This window comes from Callorhinus ursinus, unplaced genomic scaffold, assembly GCF_003265705.2.
Source record: "Callorhinus ursinus isolate GAN/ISIS: 27379988/994484 unplaced genomic scaffold, GSC_fseal_2.0 scaffold9, whole genome shotgun sequence".
Classification (NCBI taxonomy): Eukaryota; Metazoa; Chordata; class Mammalia; order Carnivora; family Otariidae; genus Callorhinus; species Callorhinus ursinus.
Genome location: NW_027397071.1, coordinates 31,115,625 through 31,137,641, shown reverse-complemented (window position 1 = coordinate 31,137,641; position 22,017 = coordinate 31,115,625). Strand labels below are relative to the sequence as shown.

The 22,017-nt window shown below is 36.7% G+C and overlaps 2 protein-coding genes across 11 annotated transcripts in view; one reads left to right on the top strand and one right to left on the bottom strand.

Moving 5' to 3' along the window:
* The window catches only part of SPATA1 (spermatogenesis associated 1), a 55,717-nt gene extending 43,547 nt beyond the window's left edge, over positions 1-12,170 (top strand). For 4 of the 10 annotated variants that reach the window (XM_073896409.1, XM_073896403.1, XM_073896411.1 and 1 more), the window contains one exon: positions 11,756-12,170. In XM_073896409.1, the coding sequence (XP_073752510.1) occupies positions 11,756-11,853 (98 nt within the window). In that variant the 3' untranslated portion in view covers positions 11,854-12,170. Of the gene's footprint in view, positions 1-684; positions 745-2,716; positions 4,466-11,755 lie in introns of those variants that run through there. The other 6 variants (XM_073896404.1, XM_073896405.1, XM_025872090.2 and 3 more) reach the window with 4 other exon arrangements.
* The window catches only part of CTBS (chitobiase), a 36,066-nt gene that overhangs the window by 1,498 nt on the left and 12,551 nt on the right, over positions 1-22,017 (bottom strand). The window contains exons 2-6 of the mRNA XM_073896417.1: positions 16,093-16,231; positions 15,149-15,357; positions 2,697-2,865; positions 1,004-1,101; positions 597-758 (exon numbers count right to left, since the gene is read on the bottom strand). Coding sequence (XP_073752518.1) covers positions 597-758; positions 1,004-1,101; positions 2,697-2,865; positions 15,149-15,357; positions 16,093-16,231 — 777 coding nt within the window. The remainder of the gene's footprint in view (positions 1-596; positions 759-1,003; positions 1,102-2,696; positions 2,866-15,148; positions 15,358-16,092; positions 16,232-22,017) is intronic.

The window sequence follows — 22,017 nt, the reverse complement described above, 5'->3', positions numbered from 1 at the left end:
AATCAACTTACATCATGACACTTTAGGGCTCCTTTTACAGTGACAAAATCCAAAGTAAATTCAAAGATGATTTGTAATTAGATTTTTGAGGTGTGGAAAAGTTTTATTATGCTAAAGGTAAATTATGAAAAATGTAACTTTTCTTTGCCTCTTTGGTATAGCAATTCCTATTTATCTAAATGACCAGAGCAAGTCTGTCAGGTAGTGTTTCTTCAGTGTTTGTTTGTAATATAATTTGTCTAATATCACATAGTTTATACCATTTTCCACTAACGCATTTCTTATTCTCAGCATCATGCCTCCCTATAAGAATCCTCAGACTACTTTGAAATGGAGGTTTACAGAGCCAGTAACCTATTTTGGCCCAAAGCCACAGTTATCGTACATAATTAAGGAAATCCTGTTTGTGATATAACACCATCTAAAATGACAAGTGGCCCATGCAGAGCAGTTCCATTATTACTATAACTTGACCTGCTCACCGGCAAAGTAAAGTACTTGATTAGACAAGTTTACTCATGTAAACAGTAGTCTGTATATTGTACCCTAAAAGAAAATGGATAGAATAGAGGTTCATAATTTGTGAAAAGTCTTACTTTATAATTATAATAAGAAGCTTGCTGATCTTTATCCCAGTGGCTTCCAGAAATAGAACTATTTACTTGCTTCATAATTATTTTATAGGGCACCTGACGTCCTGAGGTAATACCACAAGAAGCCCTCCAGGAAGGGACTTTTGGAATGGTACAGACACGATCCTAGAAATACAAAAATGTTCATGATATAGATTTAAGCAAATCAGAAAAACTATATTAGAAATAAAACGTATACTATAACACTGACTATACAGAATAAAAGTTTATTAAAATGTAACACTCAAACTTCCATGGGATTAAATAATTAAAAATAAACTCTACTTTTAGTCTCAAACTTCTACATATGAAAGAAAACAGGCTTTAAAGAATAGAAAGAAAAAAATTATATAAGAAAAATCCTTACTTACCTCTAATAGATTTAGACAGGTATAATCATAACCATACCAGGGAACACCCATTACAAGTTTCTTAGGGTTAATGCCTATCTTGATGTAGTCATCATACCCTAATCAAATTGGGACAGAAAAAGCATATTTTTTCTTTTTATATTCTAATGGGTTTATACAAACTATGCAGCCATTCAGAATTGAAGTCAGAAATGAAGTTTGAAAAAACAAGTACATTTATGCAAAATACTAATACAGTGTTTCCCTAACATGACATTATAAACATCATCCCTTAAGAACTATAAATTCTGTATCACTTGATAAATGATTTCTTTTTGAATATAGAAAGCATTCAAAAGATCAAACTGAAGCAAAAAATTCACAAAATTTAATTCTAGGAAGAATGACATTTCAGGAGAAAGTATGTTAATTTTGTCTATTAACTGCTGAGATATATTTGATTTTCTAGATTCTGAAGTTCCAGAAAAGTTCATAAACTTTCTGGAAGGGATGGTCTCAGAATTTTTTTTTTTAAGATTTTATTTGAGAGAGAGAGCACACATAAGCAGACTCCCCCACTGAGCTTGATCCCAAGACCCCAGGATCATGACCTGAGCTGAAGGCAGACACTTAACCGACTGAGCCACCCCGGCACCCCTCACTTGTGCTTTCTAGAATTACAGCCAGGGACAAGAAATGTCCCCTCAATCTGTAGTTATGGCAAAGAGAAAAATGAACAAATTCCTGGTCATTCCCTTTTGTGCCCAATGCAAAATGTTTTCCCACCAAAAGATGTTCCAAGATTATCTAGAATGTTTAAGTAAATTTGCCGTTTTTCAGAGCCTTTAAAGTTATTACGTACTATTAAATATCCAGGTCTCAAACATACTTGATAATGAGCCTTTTATTGATAGAACACAGTTATCTCCTTTATGAAATAGTTTGGGAACACTGGATTAAATAATTGCTTTGTAACTGTAACAATTATTTTTTATTTTTAAATAGCATATGATCAGACTGTTAACTTGGATGTGATAAGGCTAGGTTTTAAGACTTTATCTCTAAAATAAAGGGTTTTTATTTATAAATCAGGGCCAATTATCCCAGAAAATTTCACTTGAGTCCAAAAGATAGCAAGCAATTGTTTATTCAGTTGGCTGATGGGATACAAACCAAACTTCAGAAAGGCTAATGCAAAGCCCACATCATATGAATGACAGAATAGTGATGTCATTTTTAATATAGCATGGGCACTAATAATAAATGCCAAGTAAGACAGTCCTCTATCAATCATGCATAGTAGGTACTCACATTATAACTATCTTAGCTATTAAATTATTTAATGGTTATTTCAGCAAAAATATCCTATCAAATTCTAGAAAAGCAAATATCTCCTTCATGTAATTTTGGGACAAGAGGTTTGACTTGAAGTTAGTAGTCAGCTGCTCGAGTCCCAACTAAATAATACCTTAATATAAGCAGTGCAATGAGAACTTAACACTCATCATCTGATCTATAATAGAGGATTAATATACCTATCCCACAAGATTTTTAGAAGAATTAAGTGAAAACTTTAGAATGTGTAAACTTGAAAGCTCTCCAAATTAAGTGATATTCATGTTTCAAAGAAGCTTTATAAATGGAAAAGGTATACAAATGACTTAGAAATACTAAAATAAGCTTATTGTTTAAGTGCTCATTTGTGAATTCTTACCAGTTAATGTCTCCTTATAGGGAGCATTGGCTGCTGCAATACATTCTGACAAGGCCTGACTTTGTTCATCATAAGACATCACAAAGAGAAAGTCACAAGCATCTGCAATTCCAGCATAATTATAGCACCTGTCTTTGCACTTTGGAGACCAAGTTACATCAAAGGTTACCTGCGGAAAAACACATGCCTTTTTATGTAACATGATCAAATATGATTATGTCCGTTGTTTTTTTGATTATATTTTCTTGCCTCATACTATCCAAGAAAAAAGACCTGTTTACGTATATGAACATAGGGTTTGACACTTACAGAAATAGAACAGTTCTAAGATGATTGAGCTAGATATATATTTGGACAGGAGCAGGACGCTGTGTAGAAAAGGAGTTTTAAACATAGGTGTAATGACAGTAGGGTGTAGTGGGGCCTCCAAGCAACTAGACAGTAAAGAAAGCACACTAAAAGAATTCAAATACCGTGTTTTTTTAAAATATCGTGCAGGCTAAATAGGTCATCTCTTGGCACAGGTTGACTCTCCTGTGTCAGGAGTTTAACCCCCTGATACACAATTACATTACATGATAGGTTTAATCCAACATTACAGTTAAAGAATAGTGGTTTAGGGCTATAGGGATAAATCAACTCAAAATGTTGAACAAATCACTTAAATGGTCTTATTTTATGGGACTAGTCAAATAAAACTTGAGTGATGAATTTTGGTGAGCCAGTCTTCCACAAGGGTGAGTCTATTTAAAATATTTATTGCCTTAGCCAAATGTTAGCCTTATTTTATATACGTGCAAGTGTTCTAAAGTGTCAGTAAAGGCTTTTTTCTCTCATTAAACACATTACAAAAATTGAGATAGTTCAGTTAAAATTTTTATATTTTGGCCAATTTATCCTATTATAACTTTTTAGGACTTTGTCAAAATTTCATAATTGTCTAAGTATTAGCACTGAAGGAAGCTCAGCTTCACAGGTACAAGCTTTCCTCAGCACTACAGCAAAATAGGTTATAAAGTGAATTTTTTTTTTACACATCCGATCCCATTTTATCACTGCCTATTATAAAATAGGAGCTGTATTCTAGTAATAGAGAAACTTAATGATCACCTCTAAACAGGTAAATTTCAAATCCATTGTATAAGTCCTTACCCTCTGCTGAGCATTGAGTATTTTTACCTGGATTTTCTGTCATAGTTCATCTCCAGCATTAGTATATTAGACAAACCAAAATGATTTTGGTTTTACTCTTGGCTCTATTATAACTGGGTCTATGTCCTTAAAACATCTGAATCTGTTTTCCTACCTGTAAAAAATGATGGTGTAGAAAGAACTCAGGAGGATTTCTAACTCTTTAATTCAATGACCATAATTCTGTAATCTTAATCATCTTTTCCCCAAAAGTCATTTCTCCTTCCGACTCTATTTAGTCATTTTTTTCTGGTGGCCAGTTTAAGAACTTTTGGGTCATTATTTGACTTCTCTCACACCCCAAAACTAATCTCACATTTTCCTTTCTGTGGCTTCTCACAGCTGTTCTGCCTCTTTCTTTTCATTAATTAATATTTATTAAACACTTCTTGGTGTTAAGGTTATGCCATCATCCTAATCCAAACTATAAATCTCAAATTAGTAGACTTGGATTAGTCAGTACTGGTCTCCATTTCTCCTCTAAACTACTAAATACATACTACTATGGAATAACCTCCCCCACTTTGTACCATGTAAACTCATTACATACAGAATAAAATGCATGTACTTCAATCTGACATTCTGGATATTCCATAATCTGACCTGTCTTGGCAACTGTACCTCCCCCTAATTTTGAAATTGAATTTGACAGAGTAGCCCAAATTGTTCGCCTTGCCCCTCAAACATGGAAATATTCCTACTGCAAAGTCTTTGTTCAGTTTCTTCCTCCTTGCCCTTTCACTGTAGGAAAATCAGTACTAACAAAGAGATTGTTTCCCACACACTAATTCTAACCTATTAGTAACAGCAATCTAGAGACTGAAGGAAAAGTTTTCTAAGAAGAAAATTTGTCAGGAGTATGGTGGCCTGCATACCAGGTATAAGATTTTATTTATTTATTTGAGAGAGAGAGAATGAGAGCGAGCACGAGAGGGAAGAGGGTCAGAGGGAGAAGCAGACTCCCGGCTGAGCAGGGAGCCCGATGCGGGACTTGATCCCGGGACTCCACACCATGACCCGAGCCGAAGGCAGCCGCCCAACCAACTGAGCCACCCACGCGCCCCCCAGGTATTTGCTATTTTTGATCTAAATTGTATTCATCTGAGGAGGGAGAGTTCAATTCAGTGAGTAGGAAAACCCAGAAATCACCTGCTCCATAGACACACCAAACCTACACCTCTCTATAGAGCAATTTCTCCTGAAGAACTGAGGACTGACTGAACAGCTTTTATACAACAGAAGATAAACACACCACCTAGAGAACAGCAAGAGAGACACAGTAACAAAGGAAATCCCCACCCCCTGATGCTGCTAACTGCAGTGGGGAAGGATATATACTGGGAGACCGTGAGCAGATTTTTCTGCCTTGGGGCACAGGAGGGAGAAAGCAACTGTGTAAAAGACCAACTAGAATATACAAGATCCAGTCCTAGAACTTTGTCGGACAGTGGGAGAGCAGCTGGAACTCTTGGGATTAGAAGGGCTAGAGAGCACCATGGTTTACATTCCTTCTCTACCTTGATAGCATAAGCATGAACAGGAACAGGGTCTGGGTGATCGCCAAAGCCAACCTACTACCTCAGTAAGCCCTGGGCTCCTAGCCCACACCAGCCCCACCCGTCCCACCAATGCAGATTGAGTACAATGCACACAGGACACCCCTGGTCAACACTAACTTCAGTTCCAGGTGTCTCACCAAGGTGACACAGGTGCCAAACACCCTAGAACACTCCAGGCCTGCACTGCTTTGGCTCCAAGTGATTTGCCGGGGTACCCCCTGAGCAAAGCACCCTGGGACACCCTGGCCTGCACCTGCCTCTGCTCCAGCCACCCTGCCAGGTATCCCTGCACAGATGCCCCAAGACTCCCCCGCCCACCTTCCACCCACTTAATCTTCAGCTGTCCTGCCAAGGCGTCTTCTGTGCAAAGAGCCCTGGACTGCCCCGGCCCATGCCCACTTCAGCTCTAACCATCCCACCAGGGTTGCCCCAATCTACAGGACATCCACAGCTCCAGCCAGCCAGCCAAAATCATCAGGTGCTACAGTCCGCACAGGGGATGATCATACACAAGACCATTTCTTCAAGTTTAGAAGTAGCTCTTCCATCTAATTCATAGAAACAAACACAGAAGGTCAATCAAAATGATAAAGAGGAATATGCTCCAAATGAAAGAACTCAGAAAAAGAACTAAGTGAAATAAACATAAGCAATCTACCTGATAAAGAGTTCAAAATAATGATCATAAAGATAGTCACCAGAGGAAAGAGTGGATAAACTCAGAACATCAAGAAGAGATTAAAAAAAATTTTTTTTAATCAGAGTTGAATATGGTTACCAAGATGGAAGATACACTAGAGGGAATCAAGAGTAGATTAGAAGATGCAGAAAAATGGACCAGCAATCTAGAAGACAGAGTAATGGAAAGTACCCAACCTGAGCAGCAAAAAGAAAAAACAATGAGGGTAGCTTAAGGGTTATCTTGGACATCGAATGAACAAGCATCCACATTCTAGGGGCCCCAGAAGAGGAGAGAGGAAGGCGGAGAACTTATTTGAAGAAACAATAGCTGAAAATGTCCCTAACCTAGGAAGGAAACAGACATCCAGGTTCAAGAATCACAGAGAGTTCCAAAGAAGATGAACTCAAGGAGGGCCACAAGACAATAATAATTAAAATGTCAAAGATTAAAGAATTTTAAAAGCAGCAAAAGGAATTAGTTACATACAAAGGTTAAAACACTATCAGCTTATTTTTCAGCAGAAACTTTGTAGGCCAGAAGAGATTGGCATGATATATTGAAAGCATGGAAAGGAAAAAACCTCCAAGAATACTCTACCTGGCAAAGTTATCATTCAGAATTAAGGAAAGGGAGAGTTTCCCAAACAAAAGTTAAACAAATTTATCACCACAGTTACAAGAAATGTTAAAGGCACTCCCTTAAGTGGAAAAGAAAAAGGCCAGATTAGAAGAAAATTATAAAGAATTTCATGAGTAAAGGAAACAAAATAAAGGCAGTAGAGCAATCACTTATAAAGCTAGTATGAAGGTTAAAAGTAGTAAATCAATTTTATCTAAAAAAAAGTAGTTAATGGGACTCACAAAATAAGAAGATATAAAATATGACCACATATACATAGGGGGGACTGAAAATGAAGTTCATATAAAATGTGTTTGAACATAACTGACCATCAACTTACTATAGACTGCTATACACTTAAAATATTATATATGAACCTCTTGGTAACCACAAACCAAAAACCTATAATAGATACACAAAAAATGAAGAGAAAGAAAGCAAAACACTAAAAAAAGTCATCCATTACAAAGAGCAAGAGAAGAAAGGGACAAAAACTACCAAAAAAATTAGAGTCATCTGGGTGGTACAGTTGGTTAAGCGTACAACTCTTGGTTTTGGCTCAGGTTGTGATCTCAGAGTCATGAGATCAAGCCCCGTGTCAGGCTCCATGCTCAACGTGGAGTCTGCTTAAGACTCTTTCTCTCCTTCTCCCTCTGCCCCTTCCACCTGTGCACAGGCTTTCTCTAATAAATAAATCTTCAAATCTTTAAAAAAATAATTACTTTAAATGTAAATGGTGTAAATATTCCAAAAGACCTAGACAAAATGGTTAAAAAAAGACAAGACCCATCAAAACAAAACAAAAACAAGACCCATCAATATGTTCCTGCAAGAGATTCATTTCAGACATAAAGACACATAGAGACTGAAAGTAACAGGATGGGAAATAGCCCAGGCAAATGGAAGGGGGAAAAAAGGTGGGGGCATCTGGGTGGCTCAGTTGGTTAAGCGTCTGCCTTCGGCTCAGGTCCTGATCCCAGGGTCCTGGGATCAAGTTCCGTGTCAGGCTCCCTGCTCAGTGGGGAGTCTGCTTCACCATCTCCCTCTGCTACTCACTCTCTCTCTGTCAAATAAAATAAAATAAAATAAAATAAAATAAAATAAAAGTGGGGTACCAACTCTTAGACCTAATAGACTTTAAAACAAGTCTGTAACGAGACTGAGGTGAACATACATAATGATAAAAGGATCAATCCAATGAGAGGATACAACAGTTGTAAAAATCTATTATGCAGCCAACATTGGAGCACCTAACTACATAAAGCAAATATTAACAGCAGACATAAAGGAAAAAATGGACAGCAATACATAATGGTAGAAGAATTTAAACCCCACATACATCAATGGATAGATCATCCAGACATAAAATCAACAGATTACACATTCTTTTCAAACATACATGGAATATTCTTCAAAATAGATCACGTGTTAGGCCACAAAACAAGTCTTGATAAATTCAAGAAAACTGAAATCATATTAAACATTTTCTAACCACGATGGAATGAAACTAGAAATCAATTATCTGGAAAAAGCAAACACATGGAGGCTAAAAACATGCCACTAAACAACAAATGAGTTAAAGAAAGAGGAAATAGATAATACATGGAGACAAATATGAAAATACAATGGTCCAAAATCTATGGGACACAGCAAAAGCAGTCGGAGGGAAGTTTATAGCAATTCAGGACTACCTCAAGAAACAAGACAGATCTCAAATAGACACTTCAACCTTACACTAAAGGAACTAGGGGAAAAAAGCTCAAAGTTAGAAGAAATTAATAAGGATCAGATTAATAAATGAAATAGAGAATTAAAAAAAGATAAATGAAACTATTTGAAAAGATAAAGTTAAAACTTTAGTGAAACTCATCAAGAAGACAGAGGACTCAAATCAGAAATAGAAGAACTCCACAGAAATATAAAAGATTATAATAAACTACTACTGAAAAACTATATGCAAATTGGACAACCTAAAAGAAATGGGTAAATTCCTAGAAATAAAGAACCTACCTCCCAAAATGAAATTAGGAAGAAATAAAAAATCTGAACAGACCAATTAATAGCAACAAAATTGAATTTATAATCCAAAATCTCCCAACAAACAAAAGTCCAGAACCAGATGTATTTACAGGTGAATTCTACCAAACATTGAAAAAAGAGGTAACCTATTCTTCTCAAACTCTTCCGAAAAAAAGAAAAGACTCCACATTCCTTATATGAGACCCTGACACCAGAACAGGACAAAGACAAAACAAAAAAGAGAAAACAAGCCAACCAAATATTAGCAAGCCAATATTCAACACTATATTGTTGCAAATTCAACAATATATTAAAAGAATCATCCACCAAGTGGGATTTATTCCAGGGATGCAAGAATGGTTCAATATCCACATACCAACATGATATACCACAGTTAACACAATGAAAGATAAAATCATATGATCAAAATAGATGCAGAAAATGCATTTGACAAAATTCAATATCCTTTCATGATAAAAACTCTCAAAGGGGGTTTAGAGGTAACATACCTCAACATGATAAAGCTATATATGATAAAACCCACAGATAAGATCATACTCAATGGTGAAAAACAGTTTTTCCTCTAAGTTCAGAAACAAGGGTGTCCACACTCACCACTTTTATTCAATATAATATTAGAAGTCCTAGCTGTAGCAATCAAACAAGAAATAAATGGCATCCACATTGGTAAGGAAGAAGTAAAACTGTTACTATTTTCATATAACATGATACTATATATAAAAAAACCCTAAAGACTGCACCAAAAACTAGACCTGATAAATGAGTTAAGTTGCAGGATATGAAATTAATATGCAGAAACCTGTTGCATTTCAATACACTAATAATGAAGTAGCAGAAAGAGAAATTAAGAAATAATTCCATCTACAGTTGTACCAAGAATCAAATAAAATACCTAGGAATAAACTTAACCAAGGAGGTAAAAAACCTGTACTCTAAAAACTATAAAACATTTATGAAAGAAATTGGGGATGACACAAATGGAAAGATAATCCATGCTCATAGATTGGAAGAATTAATATTGTTAAAATGTCCATACTACCCAAAGCAATCTACAGATTTAATGCAATCTTTACCAAAATACAAGTACCATTTTTTTTTTTTTTTACAGAACTAGAATAAATACTAAAATACTTATGGTACAACCAACAAAGTTGGAAGGATCACAATTCCAGATTTCAAAATACACTATATAATAATCAAAACAGTATGGTACTGGCACAAAAAGAGACACAAAGATCAATGTTACAGAATACAAAGCCCAGAAATAAACCCCCATTTATATGGTCAATTAATCTACAACAAAGGAGGCAAGAATATACAATGGGGAAAAGAAAGTCTCTTCTTCAACAGATGGTAATCAGAAAATAACACACTACATGCAAAAAAAAAAAATGAAATTGAACCACTTTCTCAAACCATATACAAAAATAAACTCAAAATGAATTAAAGATCTAAATGTGAGACCTGAAACCAAAAGTCTTCTAGAAGAAAACATGTCTAGTAATCTCTTTGAAATCAGCCTTAGCAACATTTTTCTAGATATGCCTCCACAGGCAAGGGAAACAAAAGCAAAAATGAACTATTGGGACTACAACAAAATAAAAAGCTTTTGCACAGTGAAGTAAACCATCAACAAAATGAAAAACCTATTGAATGGGAGATTTTTGTGAATGATCTATCCAATAAGGGATTAATACCCAAAATATGTAAAAAGTGTACACAACACCCAAAACACAAATAGTCCAATTAAAAATGGGCAGAGGACCTGAATAGACATTTTTCCAAAGATGACATACAAATGGCCAACAGACACATGAAAAGATGCTCAACATTACTAATCATCAAGGAAATGCAAATCAAAACCACAAGGAGATATCACCTATCAGAATGGCTACTATCAAAAAGACAAGAAATAAGTATTGACAAGGATGAGGAGAATGTTTGTGCACTGTTGGTGAGGATGTGATTGGTGCATTCACTATGGAAAACAGTATGGAGTTTCCTCAAAAAAATTAAAAACAAATACCATATGATCCAGTAATTCCACTACTGGGTATTTACCCAAAGAAAATGAAAACACTAACTCAAAGATATGTGCATCCCTGTGTTTATTGCAGCATTATTTACAATAGTCAAGATATGGAGGCGATCCAAGTGTCTATCCATAGATGAAGGGATAAAGATGCGGGTATGCTTCTATGTCTGTCTCCCCCTCTCTCTCCCTCTTTCCCTCCCTCTCTCTATATATATGATGGAATATTTCTCAGCCATAAAGAATGAGATCCTACTCTTTGCAACAACATGGATGGACCTAGAAGGTATTATGCTAAGTGAAATAAGACAAATACCATATGATTTAGTCATATGTGGAATTTAAGAAACAAAACAAGTGAACAAAGGAACAAACAAAAAACGGACTTCTAAATACAGAGAACTGGTAGTTGCGAGAGGGGAGTGTGTGGGGAGATGGGGTAAATAAATAGGTAATAAATTGTACTCAGCTGAAAAGCCAGTTTCTATACTGATAAAACTTCCTTGCTTACATAAAGCCACAGAGATATCAGTCCTTATATCATTTATTATTTTCCAGTGAATCTCAAATTCATGTTGACCAATTGTACCAAAATCACCTAGCACAGTTGGTAAAAATACAGTTCCTAGGCTCTATGCCAGACCTACTGAATCAATCTCTCGAGTTGGTTTATCAGGTGATTCTCAGATAGTATAAACCAGTGACTCTAAACCTATTTATATGAAATAGAATATATATTTCATATGTATATATTTCCTACTTAACTAGATTTTAAATATTTGAAAGGCAGATATCATTTATTCACTAAATAAACAATTTTTAACATTGTGTTAGAAAGGAGCTGGTCCCCACCTTCAAAAATCTCACTATTTAGTCTTGTATAGGTATATCTCATTTTATTATGTTTCACAGATACTGTTTTTTTTTTTTTACACAGATTTAAAGTTTTTGGCAACCCTGCATCAAGCAAGTCTATCAGCACCATTATTCCAACAGCATTTGCTCACTTCATGTCTCTGTGTCACATTTTGGTAAATCTCACAATATATCAAACTTTTTCATTATTTGTTCTGATTTGTGATCAGTAATTTTTAATGTTACTATTGTAATAAGTTTAGGGTGCCACAAACCATGCCCATATAAGATGGCAAACAAGCCATAAATGTGTGTGTTCTGACTGCCTCACCCACTGGTTGTTTCCCTGTCTCTATCCCTCTTCTTGGGCCTCCCTATTCCCTGAAACACAATAACGTTGAAATTAGAACAAATTAATAACTCTACATGGCCTCTAAGTGTTCAAGTGAAAGGAAGAGTCACACGTCTCTCACTTCGAATAAAAAGGCAAAAATGAAGGGTGCCTGGGTGGCTCAGTCATTAAGCATCTGCCTTCGGATCAGGTCATGATCCCAGGGTCCTGGGTTCAAGCCCCACATCGGGCTCCCTGCTCAGCAGGAAGCCTGCTTCTCCCTCTCACTCTCCGAGCTTGTGTTCCCTCTCTCGCTGTGTCTCTCTCTGTCAAATAAATAAAATCTTTAAAAAAAAAAGGCAAAAATGATTAAGCTTAGTGAGGAAAATTTGTCAAAAGCTGAGAAAGGCCAAAAGCTAGGCTTCTTGTGCCAAACAGCCAAGTTGTGAAAGCAAAAAGTTCTTGAAGGAATTAAAAGTGCTACTCCAGTGAACACATGTATTATAAGAAAGCATCAAAAACTAATGATGTAACGTATGGTGATTAACATAATAAAATAATTAAAATAATATTAAAAATTAAAAAAATAAAGCAAAACAGCCATATTGCTGATATGGAAAAAGTTGTAGTGGTCTGGATGGAAGATCAAACCACCCAAAACATCCCCTTAAGCCATAGCCTAATCCAGAGAATAAGGCCTTGAATTCTGTGAAGGTTGGGAGAAGTAAGGAAGCTGCAAAAATAAGTTTGGAGCAACAGAGTTTGTTTCATGAGGTTTAAGGGAAGAAGTTTTTTCCATTAAAAAAAAAAAGTACAACGTGAAGCAGCAAGTGCTGATATAGAAGCTGTGGTGAATTATCTAGAAGATCTAGCTAAGGTAATTAATGAAGGTGGCTATACTAAACAACAGATTTTTAAGGTAGACAAAACAGCCTTCTATTGGAGGAAGATGCCATCTAGGACTTCCATACCTGGAAAGAAGTCAATGCATGGCTTCAAGGCTTCATAGGACAGGCTGAGTCTCTCATTAGGGGCTAAAGTAGCTAGTGACTTTAAGTTGAAGCCATTTCTCATTGACCATTCTGAAAATCCTAGGCCCCTTAAGAATTATGTTAAATCTACTCTGCCTGTGCTCTATAAATGGAATAAAAAAAGCCTGGATATGGGCACATCTGTTTACAACATGGTTTACTGAATGTTTTAAGCCCACGATTAAGAGCTACTGAAGAAAGATTCCTTTCAAAATATGACTACTCATTGACAACGTACCTGGTTACTGAAGAGCTCTGATGGAGATAGACAATGAGATGCATGTTGTTTTCATGCTGGCTAACACAACATCCATTCTGCAGCCCATGGATCAAATAGTCATTCCAAATTTCAAATCTTATTATTTAAAAAACATATTTAGTAGGACTACAGTTGCCACAGACAATGATTCTGCTGAAGGATCCGGGCAAAGTAAATTGAAAACCTTCTGGAAAGGATTCACCATTCTATATGCCATTAAGAACATTTGTGATTCATGGGGGAAAAAATCAAAATATTAACAGTAAGAGGAGTTTGGAACAGGAGGGTTGATACCTACCCTCAGGGAGGACGCTGAGGGGTTTAAGACTTTCATGGAGGCAGTAACTGTAGATGTGGTAGACCTAGCAGGAGAACTAGAAGTAGAAGTGGAGCCTGAAGATGTGACTGAATGGCTGCTATCTCATGATAAAACTTTCACAAATGAGGAATTGCTTCTTATGAATGAGCAAAGAAAGTGGTTTCTTGAGATGGAATCTACTGGTGGAGATGCTATGAAGATCGTTGAAATGACAACAGAAGATTTAGAAAATTACATACATTTAGTCAATAAAGCAGCAGCAAGATTTGAGAGAATGGACTCCAATTTTGGGAGAAGTCCTACTGTGGGTAAAATGCTATTTAAACAGCATTGCATGATACAAAGATATTGTTTGTGAAAGGAAGAGTCCATCAGTGCAGCAAACTTCATTTTTGTTTTAAGGAATTGCCACAGCCTCCCCCACCTTTAGCAACCACCACCCTGGTCAGTCACAGCCATTAACATCAAGGCAAGACCCTTTCCCAGCAAAAAGATTACAACTTGCTGAAAAGCTCAGATGATGGTTAGCATTTTTAGCAATACAGTATTTTTTAATTAAGGTATTTACATTATTTTTCAGATGTAATACTATTGCACACTCAATAGACTATAGTAAAGAGTAAACATAACTTTATATGTACTGGAAAGCCAAAAAGTTCATTTGACTTGCTTCATTGCAGTGTGTGTGTGTGTGTGTGTGTGTGTGTGTGTGTGTCTGTTTAAAGACTTGGTTATGTTGGGGTGCCTGGGTGGCTCAGTCGGATAAGTGTGTGGCTCTTGATTTTGGCTCAGGTCATGATCTCAGGGTCATAAGATCAAGCCCTGGAACCAGGCTCTGTGCTGAGCATGGAGCCTACTTAAGATTCTCTCTGCTCCTCCCTTTGCCCCTCCCCTGCCTGCTTGCATGCTCTCAAAAAAAGGAAAAAAAAAAAGAAAGACTTGGTTATCTTAATATGTGGTCAGGTTTGAGATCACTGATCCAAGGCCACATTATCTTTTATTACCCATATATTGCCTTGCAAAATGCCTTCTGCTGTGATCTGCTGTAATCATGCTCACTATGGCAATGGGGAAGGCTTGGTCATAGCTCTGTCAAATTATATGGAGTTAGTACTTAGAGCTTTCTTGGACGTCAGGTGCTTTAGAGCCTATGAAGTGAGTGAGACACTTCCCCAGAACTATGTCTACTCTTAGGCAAGAGCTATTTCTGTCCTACCCTAGTGAAAGCAGGGCCTGGACAGCTAAGCACTTCCTGATTCTTGCTGATCCAATTGCCTATTTAATATCTCTAACCCTGCTGCAAGGCAAGTAGGGAGAATAATCTCAATGCTGTGTCTTCATATGGACAGAGAACAGGGCACCTTAAAATTCTGTAAAACTCTAAGAACCTCAAAAGTTCCAGAAAATATTTTGAGGATATATGTGCTGAAATTCTCTCCTACTCAGTAAAGCTGAGATTCTATTAGTCATACTTTCATGAATACATTTTGATAGGGAAAATAAGGAGATCCAAAAAATAATAAATGAACTTTTACCTGTGATCCCTTAATTTCACGATGGAAAGAGTCTGTGGTTTCTTTGACTAAAGTGGTTAATGCATAATATTCCGGTGATAAACAATTAGCTTCTTGCTCTATGTCTATATTAATTCCATCCATATATTGTGTTTTGGCCAACTTAACTTTTTGAGCTATCCAGGATGCTCTGAAAATAGGATCAGTGATACCCTTTAAGGGTGCATCTCCTATGGAAGAAATATACATCTTTTGTGCATATATGCTTTTTGCAGTTTAATGACATTTATTTCACAAAACCTTTAAAACATCTCATTACTTTGGAATACTAAGCCCCCGACTTAAGTTTTTGAAGTAGAGAAATAATATACCAAAATAATAGAAAGTCATTGCTCAATCTCCAAAATAACCATTATGAATAATTAGTAATATAATTCTCAAATTAGAAGTAGAAATTGAAGACTATGACTAGCTAAAAGTCATCATGCTAATTAGGATTCACATTTTGCTCAAAATCATAGTGGCTTATTTTTTTTTAAGATTTTATTTATTTATCTGAGAGAATGGGGGAGAGAGAGTGCATGAGGGGGGAGGGTCAGAGGGAGAAGCAGACTCCCCTCTGAGTGGGGAGCCCGACGTGGGACTCGATCCCGGGACTCCAGAATAATGACCTGAGCCGAAGGCAGACACTTAACGACTGAGCCACCCAGGCGCCCTCATAGATAGTTATTTTAACTATCTCTCCCACTGCCCCTGCTTGTGTTCCCTCTCTTGTTGTCTCTGTCAAATAAATAAATAAAATCTTTTAAAAAAATCTGTGAAATGAATTAGTATATAAGGTTAATTTTAGGATGATAAAAAATATACCAGATAAACATGAAAAGGGATTTGGAAAGTCAGGATGGCAAACAATGCAAGTAAATTGACTTATTGGCTGGACACATCTGGTAAAAACTGTAACTCACCTTTTAGCACTACTCTGGCTCCATGTGAATGAGCATAACACATAAGTTCTGGGTCATATTTTCCAAAAATCACCACAGTTGTAATCTGTGACCAATCATAAAATTTCCAAGTTTTATTTCCAACATCGAAAGCAAACACCTGCCAAAACAGCAAAGATAAGCATCATCACTTAAACCAAGAAGAATACAATGCTGACCACCCAAAATAACATTAAACACTGATCATATGCCAGGCATTAAGAGTACAACATCAAACAAGACATAGGTGTCCTAATATAATTGGTGGTGGGAAAAATTAGCCAGGCCTCAAAAGTAGGGCTAGGAAGAAATAATGGAAAGAGCCAAGACCTGGAGGCAGAGAAAGCATGGTGATTGCATAAGTAAGTATTAGGTATAGCTGACACCTTGAATTTGGAAGGAGATAGCAATAAAGAACCAAAGAGTGGTAGGCAGGGTTAAGTCATAAAAGGCCTTGTAAACTCTCCTGAAAAATTAGTACATTATCCTGAGGGGAAGGGTTTTAAAAGGAGAATGTATACATTTTAGGTATGCATTTATATATACATTTTAGAAAAATACCTTCAGCTGAAGTGGAAACAGAGGCTAAAACTGAAAGAATAATAGGAAATCTGTTAGAAGAATCTATGCAGGAGATGATGACCTCAAATTAAACTTGTAGAAAGGCAGAGATAAATAAGATAAATGAACAGATAGGGAAGATCCTAAGGGCAAAATTAACAGGACTTTGAAACTAATGAATGAGTAAAGTAAGAGAAAGGGAGGTTGGTTAGTACTTGTTTCTGGCTGCTGTAGATGGAGCTACTCCATCTATACAAATGTACCAGATCCTGCATTTACTATGAATGGTTTTTGGTGAGACAGACTTCTTAGAATAGTTCTAAGGTGGTAGATGTTATGTTTCACCAGTATCCAACCCCCACTCCCCGCCCAGATACTTCTAGAAGCACAGAAGTCTCATCATTTTATTCCAAATAAGATGTTAATTCATTGATTTAGCAAATATTTATTGAATTTCAGTAAGCCAATTTCAGGAGCCAATCTGACCCACAGGACTGTCCATGGGAGGGAGGGATGCCATAGGTACAGGGAGCAGTGGGGAGCAGACCCCATACCGGGCAACCTGGGCACAGGGAATCCACATTGGGAAGACAAATCCCCATAACATTTGGCTTTGAAAATGGGAGAGGCCAAATTTCATGAATTCTTACCATCAAAGGGGATTAATACCTGGAATTTAAAAAAATCAGCTGGCTTGGCTCTGAGAGAGCTAGAGGGCAATAGGAAACTGAGTTCTCACCCTTAAAGAGACAGCACACCAAAGAGCCCCTCTAAGACACAGCATAGAGCAGCAGTTTGAAAAACACCAGGAGTATACAAGAAGGAGATTTACTTAATAATAGTGTGTGTTGGAGGGGCAGGGATCTTTGGGAGACTTTAACAACAAAAGAGCTGGTAGATGCCATTTCCTTCCCCTAGACTAGATACACAGACAACTGCAGAAGACAGTGCTGCAGGAACACTCTCTACCTAGCTTGCTAACAGCATGCTTCACCCCCACGTTCTTCTGTAGGTCTGCCCCTCCACAAACTGGCTGGCCTTGGCAGGTTTCCTGGGTGGCTGCAGCTCCTCTCCCACTTTGGACCAGCACAAACCTTGCTGGCACCATGCATCCTGCCCCCACATTCTCCTGCAGATCTTCCCCCTCCAATACAACCTTAGCCTGAGCCCATCTAAAGTGGTGCCACAAACCTGGAAGTCTACCAGCAGCCCCAACAGGGGCCAGCATCACTCCAAAATGACTCCCTGCCCTTGGGAGAGGGGAAGATAACTACACAGACCAGTCCAACTGCAGCCCCAGCAGTAGGCTAGGGGCAGACATCTGATGGCCCTGCCCACCAAAGCTTCTCAGGGGACCACACAGAAAAAGTGTCCTATAGTTCCACGCTACTGCATCCCTGGAAAACACCTGGTCAAACTCAACTCAAGCCAAAGGCAGCCCCAGACTAACCCTCTAACAACACAGGTACTAAGCTCTGCCCACAAGAGGCAAAAAGGGCCATTGCAGATGACTGGACTGAAGGCAAACACAGCTGAGGCACAATAGCAGGGTGCATACAACACACATAGGAGGCATCCCTGAAGCACCAGGTTCTGGTGAACAGGGGACATTGCACTGCAGAGCACCACAGAACCTCTTATTCATAAGGCCACTACTTTCAAGAGCAAGAGATGTAGCTGACTTTCCTAACACAGGAAACTGACACAAAGAGTCAAAATGAGGAGAGGAATATGTCCCAAATGAAAGAACAGGACAAAACCACAGGAAGAGAGCTAAATGAAACAGATAAGTAATATGCCTGATAGAGAATTTAAAGTGTCATAAAGATACTCACTGGACTTGAGAAAAGAGTGAAGGACCTCTGTCAGACCCTCAACAAAGAGACAGAAAACATCAAAAAGAATGAATCAGGTTCATCTAAGTTCTAGTAAGAACTTAATAACTGAAATTAAAAAACACTAGAGGGAATAAATAGTAAAGTAGAAGAAACAGAAGAATAGATCAGTGACCTGGAGGACAGAGTAATAGAAAGCAATCAAGCTGAACAGGAGACTAAATAACTAATAAATAAATAAATAAACCCAAAATGAAAATAGATGAAAGGGGACTCAAAAACACCATCAAGCATAATAACGTTTGCATTATAGGATCCCAGAAGGAGAAGAGAGAGAAAAGGGGACAGAAAATGTATTTGAAGTAATAGTTTAAAACTTCCTGAATCTTGGGAAGAAAACAGATATCCAGATGTAGGAGGCACAGAGAACCCCCAACAAAATCAAGCCAAGGAGGTCCACATCAAGACACACAGTAATTAAAATGGTAAAAAGGAATGGTCAACAGAGAATTTTAAATGTAGCAAGAGCAAACAGTTACATACAAGGGAACTCCCATAAGGTTATCTGATTTTTCAGCAGAAACTTTGTAGACCAGAGGAGAGCAGCATGATATATTCAAAGTGCTAAAAAAACAAACAAAATCTGCAATCAAGAATACTCTATCCAGCAAGGTTTTCATTCAGAATAGAAGGAAAGATAGTTTCCCAGACAAACAAAAGTTGAAGGAATTCATCACCACTAATCTAGTGCTATAGAAATAGGAAATGTTAAAGGGGACTCTTTGAGTGGAAAGAGAAAGAAAAGTAGGAAACACAAAATCAGTAAAATTAAATATATCTATAAAAATCAGTCAAGGAATTCACAAAATAAAAGGATGTAAAGTAGGATACCATATACTGAAAACATGAAGGGGAGAGGAGTAAAAATTTAGTGCTTTCAGAATGGATTCAAACTTAAGTGACTATCCATTTAGTATAGACTGATAAATGCCTAAGATGTTATATATGAACCTAACTGTAACCAAATCAACAACCAGAAACAGATATACAAAAAATAGAAAGAAATCCAAGTATATCATTAAAGAAAGCCAGCAAACTGTGGAGGAAGAGAGCAAGAGAAGAAAGGAACAGAAAAAAACTACAAAAACAATTGAAAAACAAGTAACAAAATGGCAATAAGTACATACCTATCAATAATTACTTTGAATGTAAATGGACTAAAGGCTCCAATCAAAAGACATAAGGTGACAGAATGGATAAAAAAGCAAGGCCCAGGGCACATGGGTGGCTCAGTCAGTTGAGCATCTGATTCTTGATCTCAGCCCACATTGGGCTCCACACTGAGCATTCAGCCTACTAAAAAAAAAAAAAAAAAAAAAAAAAGCAAGACCCATCTCTATGCTTCCTACAAGGGACTCATTTTAGACATAAAGACACATGCAGGTTGAAACTGAAGGGATAGAAAGGCATTTCTCATTCAAATGGAAATGAAAAGAAAGCTGAGGTAGCAATACTTACATCAGACAAAATATTTTAAAATAAAGACTATAACAAGAGATAAAGACACTATATAATAAAAGGGACAATCCCACAAGAAGATATAACAAATGTAAACATTTATGCACCCAACAAGAGAGCACCCAGATACATAAAGCAGCTAATAACAAACGAAGTAATCAGTAGCGATGCAATAATAGGAAGGGACTTTAACAACCTACTTACATCAATGGATAGATTATCTAAACAGAATCAATGAAACAGTGGCTTTGAATGACACATTGAACCAGATGGATCTAATATATTCAGAATATTCCATCCTGAAACAGCAGAATACACATTCTTTTCAAGGGCACATGAAACATTCTCCAGGATAAATCACATGTGAGGCCACAAAATAAGTCAACAAATTCAAAAAGATAGAAGTCATACCATGCATCTTTTCTCATCACAATGCTATGAGATGAGAAATCAACCACAAGAAAAAATCTGGAAAGACCACAAATACATGGAGGTAATACAATATGCTACTAAACAATGAGACAGCCAACCAAGAAATCAAAGAGGAAATAAAATACATGGAGACAAATGAAAATGAAAACACAACCATCTAAAATCTTTGGGATGCAGCAAAAGCTGTTCTCAGAGGAAATTTTAGAGGAATAGAGGCTTGTCTCAATAAGAAAAATCTCAAACAACCTAACTTTACACCTAAAGGAGCTAGAAAAAGAACAAAACAAACCCAAAACCAGTAAGATGGACATAATAAAAATTGGAACCGATCGATGAAATCAGGAGCCACTACTTTGAAAAGATAAACAAAATTAATAAACTTTAGCCAAAACTATCAAAAAAAAAGAAAAGAGAAGACTCAAAATCAGAAATAAAAGAGAAGTAACAACCAGCAACACAGAAATATATGACAAAAATTGGGACAACCTAGAAGAAATAGATAAATTCCTAGAGACATATAACCTCCTGAAACTGAATTAGAAAGAAATAGAAAATTTGAACAGACTGATTACCAGCAATGAAGTTGAGTCAATAATCAAAAAATGCCCAACAAACGAAAATCCAGGATCAGATGGCTTCACAGGTGAATTCTACCAAACATTTAAAGAAGAGTTAATATCTATTCTTCTCAAACTATTCCAAAAAAATAGAAGAGGAAAGACAGCTTCCAAATTCATCCAATGAGGCCAGCATTACCCAGATACCCAAACCAAAGACACTACCAAAAAAAAAAAAAAAAAAAAAAAAAACTACAGGCCAATATCTCTGGTAAATATAGATGCAAGAAATCCTCAACAAACTATTAGCAAACCAAATCCAACAATACATTAAAAAAAAATCATTCCCCAGGATTTATTCCTGGGCTAGAAGAGTGATTCAATATTCACAAATCAATCAACATGATACATCACGTCAACAAGGGATAAAAACCATATGATCATTTCAATAGATTCAGAAAATGCATTCAGCAAAGTACAACATCCATTCAACTGAAAACAAATTTAGAGGGAAAATACCTCAAAAAATAAAGGCTATATAAGAAAAACCCACAGCTAACATCATATTCAATGGTGAAAAACTGAGAGCTTCCCCCCTAAGATCAGGAACAAGACAAGGATGTTCACACTCCCCGCTTTTAGTCAACATAGTTCTGGAAGTCCTAGCCACAGCAATAGGACAAGAAAAAGAAATAAAAATGCATCCAAGTTGGTAAGGAAGATCTAAAACTGTTACTATTTGCAGATGACATAGCACTATATATAGAAAACCCTAAAAACTTCACCAAAAAAGCTACTAAAAGTGATAAATGAATTCAGTAAGATTTCAGGATGTAAAATCAATAGAGAAATCCATTACATTTCTATACAGTAATGAAGTAGCAGAAAGAGAAATTAAGAAAACAATCCCATTTATAATTGCACCAAAAATAATAAAATACCTAGGAATAAACTTATCCAAGGAGGTGAAAGACCTATACTCTGAAAACTATAAAACAATGATG